General features: G+C 37.4%; 1 protein-coding gene across 1 annotated transcript in view; it reads left to right on the top strand.

Moving 5' to 3' along the window:
- LOC145984974 (von Willebrand factor A domain-containing protein 8-like) overlaps positions 1-18,357 on the top strand; it is a 443,428-nt gene that overhangs the window by 362,941 nt on the left and 62,130 nt on the right. The window contains exons 21-24 of the mRNA XM_083118428.1: positions 3,446-3,584; positions 9,969-10,174; positions 14,335-14,496; positions 17,920-18,062. Of these exons, the coding sequence (XP_082974554.1) occupies positions 3,446-3,584; positions 9,969-10,174; positions 14,335-14,496; positions 17,920-18,062 (650 nt within the window). The remainder of the gene's footprint in view (positions 1-3,445; positions 3,585-9,968; positions 10,175-14,334; positions 14,497-17,919; positions 18,063-18,357) is intronic.

Below are 18,357 nucleotides of genomic sequence, written 5' to 3'. Positions count from 1 at the left end.
TTTAGGTCATTTATCCTTATGTATATATCCTTATGTACATCATGTTCCCCAACAACTTAAAGGTAATAATATGTGTTTATGATTGCCTCATTACTTCCATGAGCTCATTAACCATTTTTATCTTCCCTATTAAATTTAAAAAGATAGAATAGTATTGCACAGTGACAAAAATGCAGTTAGTAAAGCTCAGAAAACTGATAAGAAGTTTTGTTTAATTCCTACAATAATATTAATTTTGACCTTTTCAGTGAAATTAATACAGTATAGACATGCTCATCCAGCTGTATTGATTAACTCTTGCACTTGCAACCAAGAGATGCTTTGACTATACCTCTTATAACGATAAAAATTTATTAAATCATAACATATCCAAGTATTTTCTTTTTAATGATTGTATAATGGTATTATGCACAAATATAATGTGTAACATTTGTGGTGTAAATACTGTAATGACTGCAGAAATCTGTCCCCTGAATTCCTTGGACAAAATGAAAGAGCATCAAGGGAAACCACTCCACTCTCAGTCCCAATGGTGATAGACTTGACTACCTGAAATCATGTCCTTTGAACTATTACAGGGGCTGGTAGGCAGTGGTCGGAAGTAGCACGCTACTTATAGCATCGCTACTGTAGCTAGCTACAAAATTTGTAGCTGTAGCAACGCTACATTTTGAAAATTGTAGTTGTAGCGGTAGCAAAGCTACAAAATTCCTGTAGTTGTAGCGAAACTTTCGCTACAGCTACATTTTTTCTCTGCATTTTGAGATAAATTTTAAATGTGGCAATAGCGTAAAAAAAATCAACATTAACGTTTACTTTTGCAGGAGATTCATAAAAGACAAAGTCTATTACATGTAATTACGGATAATCTGAATTTTAAATATCTTGATATTGTAGATTATAGATATCTGCATAATTTATTTTATGATTATCTGAATAATTCTAATATCCAGATGACTAATTGACATATGAATATATTCCTGGTAACAGCTACATTTTTATGAGCTGCATCACGTTTTTGGGTAGAAACATGCCCCGCTTGCTACACTGCTGGAAAAAAATGCCTCATTTGCGTCACCCCGGAACAAATCCTGTGGATATGCATGGTGTAAGAGACAGCAAAATATCAATAATTACTATGCAAAACACAACTTGCAGAGAAAAAATAAGTGATCCCTTTTCCACTACACTGACAAAGCTATAGTGCCAGTAAACAATGGCTCAGTACATTAACAGCATTGATCGTTATCAGTATATAGGATCTCAACAGCAAGAAATTATTGTTACAAGAACAATAGACATACACTTTCTGGAATTACATTTATTTTCTTGATAATAGTTGTTCACAAATTTTAAAATTACAATATGTTTAGAACACTCGGGTTTACACGTCAGTTTCCTCAATACATTTTATCATATTGTAAAAAGTACGTACGAGTTACTGACTTTCCTGCAGCAGCGACAGTTTCTTTAGTTAATATACATAGTTTTCAAATTTATGTATTTTTCCTACTTTTGCATCGCTTTTCTCTAACTTTTGCTAATCATGACAATGAGGATGAATGGTTTATTTAGTTATTATCTTACCTATAGTCATTTTCTACCAATTTCAGCTAATTGTGAGAATGAGGGAGAATGATGAATGATGATGAGCAGTGTGGGGAGTGGAGGAGCAGGAAGATTCCATTCTCCCAATTAGGAGTCTTTCCTAGTCTTTATTTTGAGTCCACTTTATGCATAGATAAGCTGATCGAGACTGGATCGAACCTGGGGTCCTTTGATTACAAGGCAACACAATTTCCACTGTGTCTTTAAGGAAGCAATCCCTACATGAAAATTTAAGTAAAGCATCGCTCCACCAGCTTCTCATTTATACCATAAGAAGCATCCCCCCAGCTATCCCCAAGATTTGAGTAAATTTCTCCCCCAACTAACATTCCATCTAACTGCTAAAAAAATAGAGTTGAAAAATATCACATTTTTTTCTTATTCTCATTTTGCACAACATGTTATAGTTAATTTTGATACATATGATAAATTCCAATTAATTTTAAAAAAGTAGTCAGCCACAGAAATACTTTTGATATGACAATGAGAACAACACACACACATGTAAGACTCCATTTTCATTAATATTCCATGCGAGCAGCAAGGATATTTAAAAAGAAAAATGGTCCTTATAAAGCATAGTTTACCCTTCAATATGTACTTTTTGTTCAAAATGCTGCCTTCATATCAGTCTATTAAAAAATGAAGTGTTTGTTCTCAAGAAAAATATGTTGATATGTGAACATAGATAGGTAATCCTACGAAATGTATTTGTGTATAGTTGTAATCATTAATTTGGGTAACACTAATTGCAATATTCATATATCAAATTTGAATTGATATGCCACTTGCATAGGTATGTTATTCTCAAACTCTATAGTAAAAGTAAGTAACTGTAATAACATTGCTATCAAAATTATGGAATGACAGGAATCGTGATAACAAATAACAATCTATTTTCCAGAAGTAGAACTATCATACTAGGGGCTTCTTTTGAATATCCATATGGTTGTGTTTAAGTTTCTTATGTGGAAGTAATGCAAAATGTAGCGAAGTAGCGAGTAGTGAACAGGAGTAGTGTAGCGAGCTACTTTCTGGTAAATGTAGTTGTAGCTGTAGCGAAGCTACATTTTGGAAGAGCAGCTGTAGCTGTAGTGAAGCTACTTTTAAAATGTAGTGTTCTGATCACTGCTGGTAGGCTAGAGGCAAGAGTGGTGGCGAACTTGAAACAGAAATCTTGTGCCTGTTTTTCTTTCTGTGGCAGCTTTTACTTACACAACTAATCAAGTGTTGGAAAAAAGCAGCTAGAGGAGCTTGCCCAGTCTACATAGTCAAACTGAGTAATGAAAAAAACACATGAAAAAGGGTGTCGCATATTAACATCGACTTCAACAAGACAGTTAATATTGTTATTTCAAACTTATAAAATATGAGTGATCTATCGCTGCTAGACTTGCTACTCCTCAGTGCACAACACTGGATGCAGGTTGGTTTTATGGAATCATAATGGAATCAAGGTGAGTTGCAAGTGCAACAGTTTTGTGATTGTTGGTTCTGGCGGTGGTTGTAGTAGGAAAATATAGCATAGCTTTAGGCTTATCGTCTGTGTGATGAAGACTGAAACAATTGAAATATTGTGTTTAAAAACCAATTACGGTGGAGTTCCTGGATTTTGCAGTTTCCCACATTATACATTCAATGTTCATGGTCTCAACAGAGCAAAATGTTATAAAAGTTGCTTGGATTTTACATTTTCTCACATTTTGAGTTTTTTCACCTCGGATCCCTTGAAAAGCTCAAAATCAAGGTTTCCCTGTATGTGCCAGAAATAACAATAAAAGTAATGAGGAAAAATCACTTATATTATCTATAAATAAAATAAGTATTCTGTTTTCAGGGACCGATGAAAATGTCAGAAACTTCCCTTCTATTAGATAGAGTGGATGCACGAGGAGCATTTTTTTCTGAAATGCAGTCATATTGGAGTATTCCTGTCACAGAATCAAATATTATAGCAGAGGTTGCAGTTTCGAAAGGTAATCTATACAGTCTTCTCACATTCTGATTTCACATATATGTTAATGACCCAATAATATTCATACTGCACAGGTAGCATTAGGACACTGTTAACTCTGTGCAGGATGAATGGGATATCTGCATCCCATAATTGAATGACTGTAATATTCATATAGTTTCTCCAAGGCAACTGTTGATAGTTCATTCCTGCTCTCTTTTTGTTGTTGTTTATGTACATATAAATGTATGCTAAATTTGATTTACAATACAAGTATATTGTATGTTTTTAAAATAACTGTATTCTTAAAAACAATCAAAAGAAGTTTTAAAAGCAGATGCTTTCCAACAGAGCAGACATGTTCAAGAAAATCATAAAACCAAAAGTTAATTGTGTTTTTCAAGGGAGATCAAAAAGTGAAATGTTAAAATGTCTTCCCAAAAAGGTCATTGTGAAGGCCATAAGAGAAATTATGCATAAAGTTTCCTTTCTTCTTCTTGTACTTCTAATTGCACTTGTTGCAAGGAAAGCATTAACATTTCACTTCACTTCACTTCACTCAAGGACCTGGCCTTCGCTTTTACAAAACAAAACTACGTTCATTTCATTCCCCCTCCAATATTTTGTACATTTCTGCACATTTGAAAAGTATATACTTTAAAACCAACCATCCTGAGAGATTTTATTGCCTAAAAGATCTCATCTAGTAAAATTAATGAAGTACTCCTTTCTTAAAGATCCAATATAGAGCCATGTGCTGGAGGAAACATTTATAATTACTATTATATTATCATCTAGAACCTAATGACAACATGATGGTTTTGAAATATCAGTCAAGTATTGTATTAACTGTTATAAAATGTCAACACTTAAACTGGGTGGTTTCAATTAAAGTTGCCCTACTGGGAGTCCTCTGGAACCGGCTCAAAGCAAAGGATTTATGTGAAATTTGGTATAGAGGCTATGGAGACCATGGAAAAGCGAATTCTGATGAAAAAAAAATAGTTCCAATTTTTACCACCAATGTGGCGCTGAGGTAACACCAAGCAGTAATTTGAGTATGTCAGTACAATATGCATCCTGTCAATGTGAATGATTCTTTGGAAGTGTAAGACAGTGTAATCAGTGGTCAGACGAAGCATTTTCCAAGATGATGTCACTGTGCACCAGATTTCAGCACCACATTTTGATCTAGTGGGGAAAATTTGAACTATTATTTTTCTTGTTAGAATTCCTTTCTCCATAGTCTCCATAGCCCCTATACCAAGTTTTAGTGCAATTTGTTGTTTTGAACGGGCTCCAAAGGGCTCTGAGTAGGGCAACTTTAATTGAGGCCACCCAGTATTTCTTGAGTAAATAATAAATAATTAAACCAAACATATACTTCTGTATGTATGCACTATTAATAATGTACCTATTTGGTCAAATTCACTCTTGTCCTACTGCACAAAATATATCTGAAAGATTTTTATCTGTTATTATTGCTGAGTATCGTCGTAGATTAGGGATGGAATGGATTAATTGGTTCTTTTAAAATGATGTACAGGGTGGCTCAATAAGTCACTTAACACCCTCAGTACAAGGCCACTGTGGCATGGAATTTGAAATTGGAGATGACCAATCGTTATCAGGCCAAGGGGGAACCACATTGACGCCACCCACACGGTCGGCGGCCATCTTGATGTCCACCATCTTGAATTCAACTTCAGAATTTTAAATGGGAAGGGGGTCATGCGACATATCAATATGGGCTACAATTTCACGAGAAATGCAATGGTGAAGGTTTTTTCGACGTATCTTTAACCAGTAAAAAGTTATGACTGAATTCTTGTACCAATTTGCTCCTTTTCGAGGTGTTAGAAAAATGCCTTAAAATTTGTTTAGCACTTCGGTAATGCATCGAGATCAAAGTGACGTCTATGGAGAGACGTTCACATGCCATTGCACATTATTTTAATCGGATACATCCATGAAGAGCTGTGCATTATGAATGGTTGTCGCGAACAATTTACAGTGTGACGCTTCCATTGAATTAAATGTCCTTCACAGTGACAAGGCTAATGTTTATGTTCATAAGGAAGTTTATAAACAGAATATTCGATGATTTTTTATCTGATAACCCATTTTTGACAGATCAAAGCTGAATGGTTAGTGTTGGTAAGTTAATGGTGTGGCGTGCTGTGTGGAACACGATTGGTTAGTCAATTTTCCATCAACGGAACCTTAAATGCTTAGGGCTACTTGGATTTGTTAAATAAACAGTTTTTTTCATCCTTGCTTATGGAAGAAGGTACTTTTTACAGAGTTTTTCAATAGGGAAGAACACCAGAACACTTATGGGAACATTATGAACCAGTTTTTGTCCAAAGTTAGTTATCAGATGACAAGGGTCACATATTCTGTTTATAAACTTCCTTATGAACATAAACATTAGCCTTGTCACTGTGAAGGACTTTTAATTCAATGGAAGCGTCACGCTGTAAATTGTTCGCGACAACCATTCATAATGCACAGCTCTTCATGGATGTATCCGATTAAAATAATGTGCAATGGCATGCGAACGTCTCTCCATAGACGTCACTTTGCTCTCGATGCATTACCGAAGCGCTAAACAAATTTTAAGGCATTTTTCTAACACCTCGAAAAGGAGCAAATTGGTACAAGAATTCAGTCATAACTTTTTACTGGTTAAAGATACGTCGAAAAAACCTTCACCATTGCATTTCTCGTGAAATTCTAGCCCAGTTTGATATGTCGCACGACCCCCTTCCCATTTAAAATTCTGAAGTTGAATTCAAGATGGCGGACATCAAGATGGCCGCCGACCGTGTGGGTGGCGTCAATGTGGTTCCCCCTTGGCCAGGCAATGATTGGTCATCGCCAATTTCAAATTCCATGCCGCAGTGGCCTTGATCTGAGGGTGTTAAGTGACTTATTGAGCCACCCTGTATACAGATTTTTGGATTGGTAAAATTGCCAACAATTTTACCGATTTGCAGCCACGTAGCCAGGGGGAGGGCTAAGGGAGCTGAACCCCCCCAAAAATACTACAAATATATAATTTAAATAATGTAAAGTGGTAATTAATTTTACTTCCTTAGCAGGATTAAACATTAGATCGAAAAAGTTTAGTGTATAATAGAGGAACCAAGTTATATTTTTATATTCTACCACTTAATCCAAAGAAAAAATGGATCCATAGCTCTCAAGATGTATAGTTTTTTTTGTGAGAGGTCACACAATATAGACTTTATGAGTAAAATTTGGCTCTAACATTTTTTTGACGGAATATGTAAAAGTTAATAACAAAATGCAATAACTATGAATGTCAGTACACTAACTGTACAAAATGCAGGAAAAAATAATGGACAACATTTGTGTTGGATGTTCACTCATATGGTGGATCGAGTAGCAATGTCTCTCCATTTATATAATAATAGTATAATTGTAATAATAACAATAATAAATTTGGATTAAAATTGGTTTATTTTTAATAACTTATAATAGTTAATATTGTAAAATGACAATTATAACCATGGAAATAATTATTATTATCATTATTATTTCTACTAATAAAGTTTTATTAGTGGCCTGCCCCCTCTACAAATATTTCTGGCGATGCCTGTGCTGATAAAGGATGAGCCCCCCCAAAATAAAATCCTGGCTACTGGCCATCCAATTTGATATTTCTATAGCTAACGTTTTACTGATAACATGTTTTGCCATTTTGTCATTGTTTTTATGTGTATAGATATAATTAATTTGCCTTGATTTTGTAAAATAAATTTCTAAATATACAATTCTTTTTCTAAGGGAAAAACCATGGCAGTACTTGCATATATTAATTAAAGAAGTGCTTACATCATTCAGAGTCTTCATGGAACATTTGCATTTTATATTGGATCAGTAGAATGTTGATTGTGTCCAAAAGGTCCAAAAAGCAGGCTTGAAGTTTGATCTTGTCGGAAGTGACATCCCCTAGTGCAGCTTGAAAGTGCCAATGAAACAAGCAATCAAGCCCTTTAGCAAGCAGTATGTGATATTGCACACTCGTTCACTTGTTGTTCACTTCATTCTCAAAGGATGTTCGCTTGAAGTATGGTCTTGTACCTTTTGGACATGGCCTCAATATTGGTAACTTTAATACTTTTTGATAAAGGCAAAAATTTCATATCAGTCCATCCCTATGAAATGGTAGGTATGGAATATATGAGGGATGATGGGAAAAAAATAATACAAAGCCTGCAAATTCCAGTAGATATTTATTAGACTAGTACAAATGGACTCACGTGAAAGGATACTTCATACACTACTTCTCCACATAGTCTCCTCCCTGGTTCAAGCATTTATTCCAGTGCTTCACGAGGTTCATGATTCCTGTCTCAGAATTCAGGGTCCTGTTGTCGGATCCAAGCCCTTACTATGTGCTTAACAACATCATTCGAGTGAAACTGGTATCATTGCTGCGCCTACGAACATCTCTTTGCTCCTTTGAAGAAACATCTCGGAGGATGCCGGTTTCACTTGGATGATGTTGTTAAGCACGAAGTAAGGGCTTGGCTCCAACAACAGGACCCTGAGTTCAATGAGACAGGCATCATGAACCTTGTGAAGCCCTGGGATAAATGCTTGAACCATGGAGGAGACTATGTGGAGAAGTAGTGTATGAAGTATCCTTTCACGTAAGTCCGTTTGTACTAGTCTAATACCAGGTATCCAAAAAAGTTCGTGCCGCTGGAACGAAAAGTGAAAGTCAAACGGCATGTGTAGGCAACCCTGTCTGGATGAAGTCAAAAATTTACATTCCCGGCAACCGTCAGTCAGTGGAGAGTTAGGAGGCGTGTCGGTCGCATAGACAGCAGGTGTGTAGGAACTACAATCCTGAAGGGAACATGTCAGTGTCAAAGGACGTTTTATGGCCGTGTTTACTGTATGAGTTCAAATTGGGCAGCAATGCTGCAGCCGCTGCTCGAAAAATATGCTCCGCGTTTGGAGATTCATCAGTGAGTGAGCGCACAGCGTGAAAGTGGTTCAGTCGCTTTGCATCGGGCGATGAGAATCTCCAGGACAAGCCTCGAGCTGGATGCCCCGCCACTATCGACGAAGCCCTGCTGAAGGAGACCATCGAGCGCGATCCACAGCAAACGTGCAAAGAACTTGCACAAGGGTTTGGAGTGTCGGAGGAAACCATTCAATTGCATCTGCACAACCTCGGGAAGACTTGGAAGCTCAGTAAGTGGGTTCCTCATGTTTTGTTCGAGGAAAACAAATGCCAGCGGCTCACCATTTGCGCATCATTGCTGTCACGCCACAAGAAAGTCCCATTCCTGGACCAGATATTGACATGTGACGAGAAATGAGTGTTATACAGTAACTGCAAAAGAAAACATCATTGGTCATCCCCTGGTTCTGTTGCATTGACTCCCAAAGAAAACATTCATCAACAGAAGGTACTGCTCTGTGTTTGGTGGACCAGCACTGGCGTTGTGCACTTTGAATTGCTAGAGGATGGCAAAACCATCATATCCAAGGTGTACTCGTCCCAGTTGCAATGGGTTGCAGCTGCACTGCGTCCGAAGCAGCCAGCACTAGTGAACAGGAAAGGAGTGATCCTTTTTCAAGACAACGCTAGACCTGATACGGCGAAAGCGACCAAGGAGGTAATCAACACACTTGGTTGGGAAATTTTACCTCATCCTCCTTACTCCCAGGACATTGCCCAATCCGACTTTCAGTTGTTTTTGGCCATGGATAACCATTTGCGTGAGCAACAATTCCGAAACCGAGATGATGTCACGCAGGTCATAGGACAATTTTTTGCTTCTAGGGACAAGAACTTTTACAAACGCGGGATTTATAAGCTTGTATCTCGTTGGGAACATGTAATTGAAGCTGAAGGAGCTTATTTTGCTGAATAAAACACATTTGCCAGAAATTACAGAGTCTTTATTTCTCACTGCAATATACGGCATGAACTTTTTTGGATACCTGGTACCTACTGGAATTTACAGGATTTGTATTCTTCTTTTTCAATCATCCCTCGCATTAGTCAGTACTCTGTCAGTATTAGCCTACAGAGGTATATCATTTTATTAGTAAAATTGCAAGTAATTTTACCAATTCAGTATTTCTATAGATAGCCTGTAATTAAGTGTACAATTCTGCCACTGTGTTGTTATTATTATCATAAATGTATATTTCATGTGACATGATTTTGGAAAATATATTTCTTTCCCTAATGTAAAACCTTCCAGAGTCACAGTCACATAAATCAATATGACATCGGTATCAATACAACTCAGCGCTAGTTGTCATTGTTTGTTTTTCATGTTATTGGATTGGTACTTTTTTTTATTAGTATTTGCCTAGGGTGATAGAAAAATAATTGTACATTCATTCATTTCAGGTCCCATAAATGACTCCCTGAGTGATACTATCTACATTCTTACTTCCAATCCAGTGAGCTTGTTCTCAATGATACCTTTGGAAGACAAGATGAAAGTGCACCAGTTACAAGAATTCCTCCCTTCTTATCAAGGCTTTTATCCCGACTTCACAATGGCTGCCTTAGGAGGGAAACTGAATGATTGTATTGTCATTCATTCTGGTTCTGTGAGTATTGTATGCTTGCTTCTTTTTAAATTTGTTTCTTTACCCCCTATGGAGGGAGGTTCCAAGCTACTTCTTCCATTCTTCTCTATTTGTGAACTAAGAAATTTCTTCCTCAGCCTCTGGGCTATCTTCTGCTAAAGTTTCCTTCCATTTCCAGTGTTTTTTATATAGCTTTTCTGCTCATCTCCCATTCTAGTTGGTTTTTCAAATTTTTTTTCCAGCTCTTTAATTTCATGCTTTGACTATTTTTCTATTTCGTACTATTTACAATGGGAATGTCTTGAATTTTAGGAATTATGTGGAATAAAGGTGAGGTAAAGGTAAAGTTCCCTGTGCATATAGCAGCATGCCATGAAGGCATATTTAGGGGATGTGGTAGTATGGTCCCACACATTCTCGATCTCGGTCATTTAGGTATATGAACTGAATTGAATTTTGATCATATGTTCAAGCAGGGGCTCTCCTATACTGTGGTGAGTGGTTCATGTTATCAGTTTGTAATCAAGAGGTCTCTGGCTCAACTTCCAATGCAGACACTTTTCAATGGTGTGGTCTAGTTTCGACTTACCTGTGCAATAATTGGACTTATATCCTGTACCAGCTAACTGTATAGCAGACAAACGAGTACGAGTCTCTGCGCAAGTAGTGACGCGAGACAGCTCCACCAATGAAAGCGATAGGGTCGGAATTGCAGAATGGGAACTGGAGTTACCCACTTTCCCTGCTTCGCTTTGGCAGTGTTGCAAACTTTTGAAAATGATAATACCACACTGGCAAACGGGCCATATTTTTGTTTCCAGGTCCATATGCTTCGTTTAAGAATTTCTTAGGGTAAGATTTACACCCCCCCCCCCCCCCATTCCCACGCACATATACGTGGAATGAGAATTTCAGTACCCATCTTGCACAAAACTTATGGTAGCCTAGCTTTTGCGTCACAATCTCATGCAACAAACTTCGTAAAATTTGAGGAAACTCAAGCGAGAGCTCCATATTGTGAAGTGGCGGTTTTCACACATCTTTGCATTGATTTTCGCCACCAGTTCATCAGTCACAATGCTCGGTCGGCCACTTCGTGCACATTAGTGCAGCCATTTTTAAACATATTGCAACACTGGCTCACTCCCATTTCACTCATTATGTCGTTTCCGTACACCTTGCAAAGTTGCTGATGAATTTCAATCGGTTTGTGGTTTTTCGCCAACAAAAATCTAATCACTGACCGCACTTCACAACTCGGGGGATTTTCGATTGCAGCACACATTTTAAACATTCACAGTGAACACAGGAGAAGCAACACGAACCGCACGCTACCACAGCTGGATATGTACTGAGTGAGGGGACGCTCTGACACCAAAATGGCAGCATTAGCCCCACCCCTTGCCCCCACTCCACCAAAACGTAAGTTACTTTCTGGATAGCCCACATATTTACACACATACGCACCTGTTTTTCAATGTTGATTATATATTTTAGCATTTAATTATTGGCTTGTACAGCATTATATGCTAGTTAATCTTGAAGGAAACATGATATATAGTCAAAGATGTTGACAAACGGCATCCTAATAACGTAACAGACTGACTAGTGGCGTATTTTAGATGGGAGGAATCGAAATTGAGATCACCTAAATGTCCTCGAATCGGGTAATTTGTGGTTGTAATCACTTGACTTAAAATTTCTAATTTGCCATGTATTGTCCTTAATGAATGAGGCACATGCGCAAACAATCGTATCTGAACAAAATAAAAAAAATACAATAAATTAGCACTCAAAGTGAAATGGTAAATATACCAGTATGGTGGCTTGTCTGCCAAGAAAAAGTAAACTGTCCTTGCGTCCCAGTTTTGGCACCAAACATAGCTGCTACTGCCTCTATAAACAACAACACAAAAGGAAAAAGACCGACTTACCAAACAAGCTGATTCAGTTCTCTTAATTTGTAGAGGTAATGTCATCACCTTGTAATAAAAGGGTCCCGGTTTCAATACCGAGTGGAGGTACATGGCACATTGATTCGGATCCCACTTTAAACTGTAGGCTTAGTCTGTGTATAAAGTCAACACAAATCATAGTTCATGAATGTACAGTCACTGTCGATGCACTAAGTAACAAGCATACACCAATTAATGGTCGATGTAGGAAAGAGGTTCCTGTTCTTCAATTTTATCAGATTATGTTTACTGAAAACACGTTCACAGTCAACATTTGAATGTAGGAGGGATAAAACAGCAAGTGCAAATTTTGACAAGCTTTGCATTTAGCGTACCGACCAAGGTCTGGACGGTACATGCCATGAAATTTCCGCTAATGACCGTACGGTTGGCAACGCTGCACTTTCACCACTTGATTTCTCTCCTCCTCCTCTGCAGCTATGTGTAGCCCTACTTCACAGTTATCTGGGACAGGGTATAAATCTGCAATAAAAAGTTGTTTTTTTTATGTACATTTATTTTAAATTGCAAAACGTGTCCAAATTTTGCCAATTCTTATCATTTTTACAACTAATTTTCTGTACAGAAAGGAGAAATTCATGTCATCAGGGATGAAAACCCCAGTGATTCATACATACGTACATACTCAAAAAGTAATACTTGTTTTATTCATGAAATTGGTACTTGTATATATGAGTTGTGGCTAGAAAAAAACCGGACTGTTGCTACAAAATCTTTTATTGGTTATTTCGTACAATACGAACATTATCCCCTTCAAAGTACTCCCCTGCACTATTGATACACCACTCCATACGAATCTTCCATTTCTGGAAGCAGTGCTGGAAATCATTTTCTGAAACCATGTTCATGACCTCCATCGCTTTTGTTTTCACAGATTCTACGGTGGTAAATCTGGTTCCTTTCAGTGCTGATTTGACCTTTGGGAATAAAAAAAGTCACACAGAGTGATATCCGGTGAATAGGGTGGATGTTCTAACACTGGGATCCCATGCTTGGCCAAAAAAGCCTTGACTGTCAATGCCGTGTGGACAGAAGCATTGCCGTGATGAAGAATTCATGACTTGCTTTTCCACAAATCAGGTTGTTGTCTTCTTACTCGCTCACGAAGGGTCGTCAGCACCGTAATTTAATAATGTTGGTTATTTTGCAATAGCTCGAATACTCAAGGACGATCCTTTCGAATCAATTCACCGACATTTGCAATGTTTGATTCCGTTTTTGAAGTGCAAGGCCATCCAGGATGTGAGTCGTCCGCGATCACTTCTCATTCCTCTTTAAACCTTTGAAACCACTCAAACACTTGCGTGTAGGGCCTCCCCGATGGCGCAGTGGTAGTGTCATTGCCTTGTAAACAAGGGGTCCCGGGCTCGATTCCTGCTGGAAGCACAAGTGGTTCGGATCCCACTTTAAACTGTAGGTCCAGTCCCGATTAGCCTTACTGTGCATAAAGTGGACTTAAAACACCAACTCAAACCAAACCAAACACTTGCATGTGTGATAATCACTCATCTCCGTATACTTCCTTCAACAAACCATAAGTTTCTGTGGCGGATTTTCAGAGTTTCATAAGAAACTTCAAATTGATATGGTGTTCCACTTTCACACTTAACATTTTTCCGATGGAGCAAAGATGTACGGTTCACTTCGTCCACAAGCTACAGCGGAACTGAGCGCTGCGTACCCTGGAAAATCACACAGTCGATAGGCAGGATATCACGTTATACACCCATGCACCCTTGACCTTGACGTGCTTGTCGTTTGTCGACAGCAACATCAATCCAGTTTTTTTCTAGCCACACCTCGTACATGTATAAGCAGTGTGTGAAGTGGAGAATTCTAGATGTCAGGATGCTTGATCGAGTTTGAGGATAAGTTGGGGGGAAGGATGCTTGTATGGATCAACAAGGAAATGAAGTAGGTGGAGGGATGCTTTTCCTAGCTTTGGGGGGGGGGGGGGTGTCTGCTGTGACCAAATTTATAAGGGAGAAAATTGTTTGCTTTGTGAAAAAAGAAATAGCCTCCTATGTGCAGGCACAGACATGGACTGGTTTGTAATGATTCTATAGAAAATCATTGGGATTATTACGATCCAGGAAGATCCACAACTGTACGTATGGTAGTACTACTGTGCTGAAAAATGTTACGTAGTACAGCATTGCACAAAGCATTTCAATTAATTACTGTTTCCTTCTAAACTGATTTCAGAGTAACAAATTGCTTGTGGTGGACACAGCAGCTGGAGAATTGAGCCAAGTGTGTTTGAGCTCTGTTCTTGAACAAGCTGCCAGCAAACTGTCACGTACATTCCACCAAACCGCCAACAAGAAATGGAAGTTGAAAACGGACTTCATGGAGAACAATTGGGGAGTAAGTTCTGGAAAACTTATAGTCTTTTTTGTAGTTAATTTTCATGCTACTTTTATTTTTATTTAAGTTTTAATATATTTTTCAAAATAAAAAGTGTAAATTAATGGATTAAATACAAGTTTCATCTTCTTGATTGTGGTTCTTCTGGTTCAAGTTAAATATCGACAAAGAATATCAAGATATAGAAATGCGCAGGAAATAAGACAAAATAACTACTGTGCAAGGAAACTGAAGGAGAGGGAAATAAATAAGATATATAAACAAGAACTTCAAAGATGTTACACAGAAAAGAAGGAAAGACAATTGGAACAAATGGACGAGGGCGTCCCCGATGGCGTAGCGGTAAGGTTGTCGCCTTGCAATCAAGGGGTTCCGGGTTTGATTCCCGGTGGAAGCACATTGCACAGAGGTTCGAATCCCACTTTAATTGCACAGAGGTTCGAATCCCACTTTAAACTGTAGGTTCAGTCCCGATTAGCCTTTCTGTGCATAAAGTTGACTTAAAACAACAATTCAATTAAAAAAAAAAGAACAAATGGATGGAACTGAGGATGGAATTGTGAGTGTAAGTGGAAAAACATCAAAGATATACTTGGAAAGTCAGCAGAAAGGATATGAAGGAAGAAGAGAAAGAAACGAGTGGTTTGATGAGGAATGTCTCCAAAAAATAGAGGAGAAAAAGAAAGCTAGATCAAAAGTGATGGAAAAAGAGGACACGGAGGACAGTAGTAGAATACAAAATCAAATTAAGAGAAGCAAAGAATTCATGCAAAATGAAGAAGAACTCTTATGAACGGAAAAAGAAGCAAACAGTCAAGAAGAAGCAACCAGTCAAAATGAGATAGGAAAAATGTACAGTATAACTAGAGAACTGCGAGCAGGTTTCCAACCAAGAACCTCAATGTGCAGAGGGAGAGACAATGTTTTAATAGGAAATGAAACTGAGATTAAGGAAAGATGGAAGCAGTATTTTGAGGAACTCTTGAATAGGAGTAGTAATGAGCAGAGGGATGAAGAAGAAATTATTTACCAAGGGCCAGAGCTACAGAGTGATCTCCCAACAAGTGGTGAGATACAAATAAGCATTGACAGATTAAAGAAAAATAAATCGCCAGGTGAAGATGGGATAAGTGTGGAATTGATAAAAAAATGGAGACATGAAATTGAGAGAGGAAATATGTAAACTGATACAAGCCATATGGAAATCAGAGAGAATTCCAAAGGATTGGAATACATCAATTATCTGCCCAATTCATAAAAAAGGAGATAAGCTGCAATGTAGTAATTATAGGGGAGTATCGCTGTTAAATATATGTTATAAAGTATTTACAAATATATTATATGGAAGACTGGTGCCATACGCAGAAGAAATATTACAGGACTACCAATGTGGTTTTAGAAAAGGACAATCCACAATGAACAGCATTTTTATGTTAACCATATGTGAAATTTTTTTTGAATTTAACCTTGACCTGCACTTACCATTTATAGATTTTAAACAAGCTTATGATTCAGTGGATAGAAAAGTTTTTATATAAAACCTTAAAAGAGTTTGGCATTCCTAACAAATTATTGGATTTGATTAAAATGGCGTTAGACAATTCCACTAGCAAAGTAAAAATACAAGGACACATGTCTGAAGCATTTCAGGTCAGAAAAGGTTTAAAGCAAGGGGACGGCTTTTCAACTATTCTGTTTAATTTAGTTTTGAAAAAGTAATAAGAAACATAGAAACAAATCCCAATGGAACTATATTAAATAGAACAAGACAGTATCGGGCTTATGCTGATGACATTGTGATACTCAGATGGTCAGTGAAAGCAATTGAAGAAGTAACCACACAAATACAAGAAGCAGCGCAAACAGCAGGACTACTGATAAATCAACAAAATACTAAATACATTAGAGTCACAAAAAGTATCCCCAGGAGACAGATATTAAACATAAATAATATGCAGTTTGAAGAGGTTAATAGCTTCAAATAATACCTGGGCTCCTTGATAAAAGCAAAAAATGAAATAAAAGAAGAAATCAATACAAGACTCGTAGCAGGTAATAGATGTTACTATAGTCTAAGACACATTTTTATGTCTAGAGCAATCAGCAAAAAAGTTAAAATAGAAATATATAAGACTATGATAAAGGCAATAGTGACGTATGGGAGTGAGACATGGTCCCTAACAGAAAGTGACATGATGATTTTAAATATGTGATAAAGGAAGATATTACAACGAGTATATGGACCAGTGGTAGAGAATGGATACTGGAGAATAAGAACGAACCAGGAAATGTATGATTTATACAAAGACTTGAACATATTAGCAGATATTAGACGAAGAAGACTAGAGCATATGATAAGGATGGATGAAGACAGATTGTTAAAACAAGTGTTGGATGGTAGACCTGGAGGAAGGAGAAAAGTAGGAAGACGTAGAACGAGATGGTTGGAGGACGTAGAGAGGGATTTGAAGGAGCTGAAAGTTAGAAACTGGAGGAGGAGAGCAGAAGATAGAGAAGAATGGGCGAAGATCCTGAAGGAGGCCAAGGCTCTCAGAGGGCCGTAGAGCCAAGGAGTAAGTAAGTAAGTTTATCTTCTTGACATTTCAATGTTATACACATATTCACCATGGGACACAGTAAACATGGTTTGAGTATCAAGGTGAAGAAAGCTTTTTATATTTGTGCTCCTTTTTCTTATTTGGAGTCTATTACTTTCAGATTCACTACCTTTGGGAGGCCTTTGAAATTTAAACTCCATGGTGCAACAGCCCTCGAAGGGCCAGGGCCTACCAGAGTGGCTTTTCATAGGGTGACGCGTGGTCAGCGCATTGGATTCCATCACCACTGTTTTCTGGCCTTTGTGACCGGAGCCCGCTACTTCTTCTTTTCAAGTAGCTTCCCAATTGTCATCACAATGCTGGGTCAACACTGAACTTTTGGGAGCTCACACCAGGAATCGAACCCAGGATCGCTCGCACCAAAGGCGAGAGGTCTTACCACTTGGCTATGTGGGAGCCCTTTGAAAGTAATAGGTTCCAAAAAAGAGTGACACAAAATATTAAAAAAATTCTCCACCTTGATACATGTCGCTTCTTCAGGGGGAAAAAAATGGGGATAGGGTTGAACAAGTGTAACAAATTTCAAATAATAAGCTTTGAAACAACAATAAGCATAAACATTCAGCAAATAACCAGATATCCAAAAGCACAGTTGCATAATTTAAATTCAAATTTCTCTATTATTATTTTCATCCACAAGTTGCACATTTTCATCTATTGTGTATGCATGTTTCTAAATCAACACCATGGAATGATTTTGTGTAAATTAATTTACATTCTAAATTTTAGTCTCTGTTTGAATTTTTTTTTCTCTTAGCAGTATAAATTTTATTTATAAAATTACATGCTTCTTCTCAATTGCCAGGTGCTCTATGAAGTGAAAGGCGACAAACTAGAAGTAATTAACTTTGAGACATGGACAGCATATACCTTGACTCTTCCATTCAACTTAAATTCAGTACAACTTGTTGCACAAGATAAGTGGCTGCTAGAAGATACTAATAACAAGTAAGTACACATTCTACCATGTTTTATTCACTAAACTAGAACTGATATAAATTTACTAATAAAGAAAAATAGATTTACTCAAATACTTTTTTCATGGAAAAGCACTACTTTTTCATTGTACAAGTTGTCAAATGTTGAACTTTCGCTATGATACTTGCAACAAATTTTGTCACACTTTATGTAATAGTTATTTTTTCAATGATCTCAACTTAAGACATTCAAATTTTTTAAACTTCATTGATTTCATTGTTGGTTTTGTTTAAATATTATTGGTTCAGGTTGTTATTTTACAAAG

Source organism: Lepisma saccharinum, chromosome 3, assembly GCF_977018435.1.
Source record: "Lepisma saccharinum chromosome 3, izLepSacc3.1, whole genome shotgun sequence".
Lineage (NCBI taxonomy): Eukaryota > Metazoa > Arthropoda > Insecta > Zygentoma > Lepismatidae > Lepisma > Lepisma saccharinum.
This window is presented reverse-complemented; position numbering and strand designations above follow the sequence as displayed.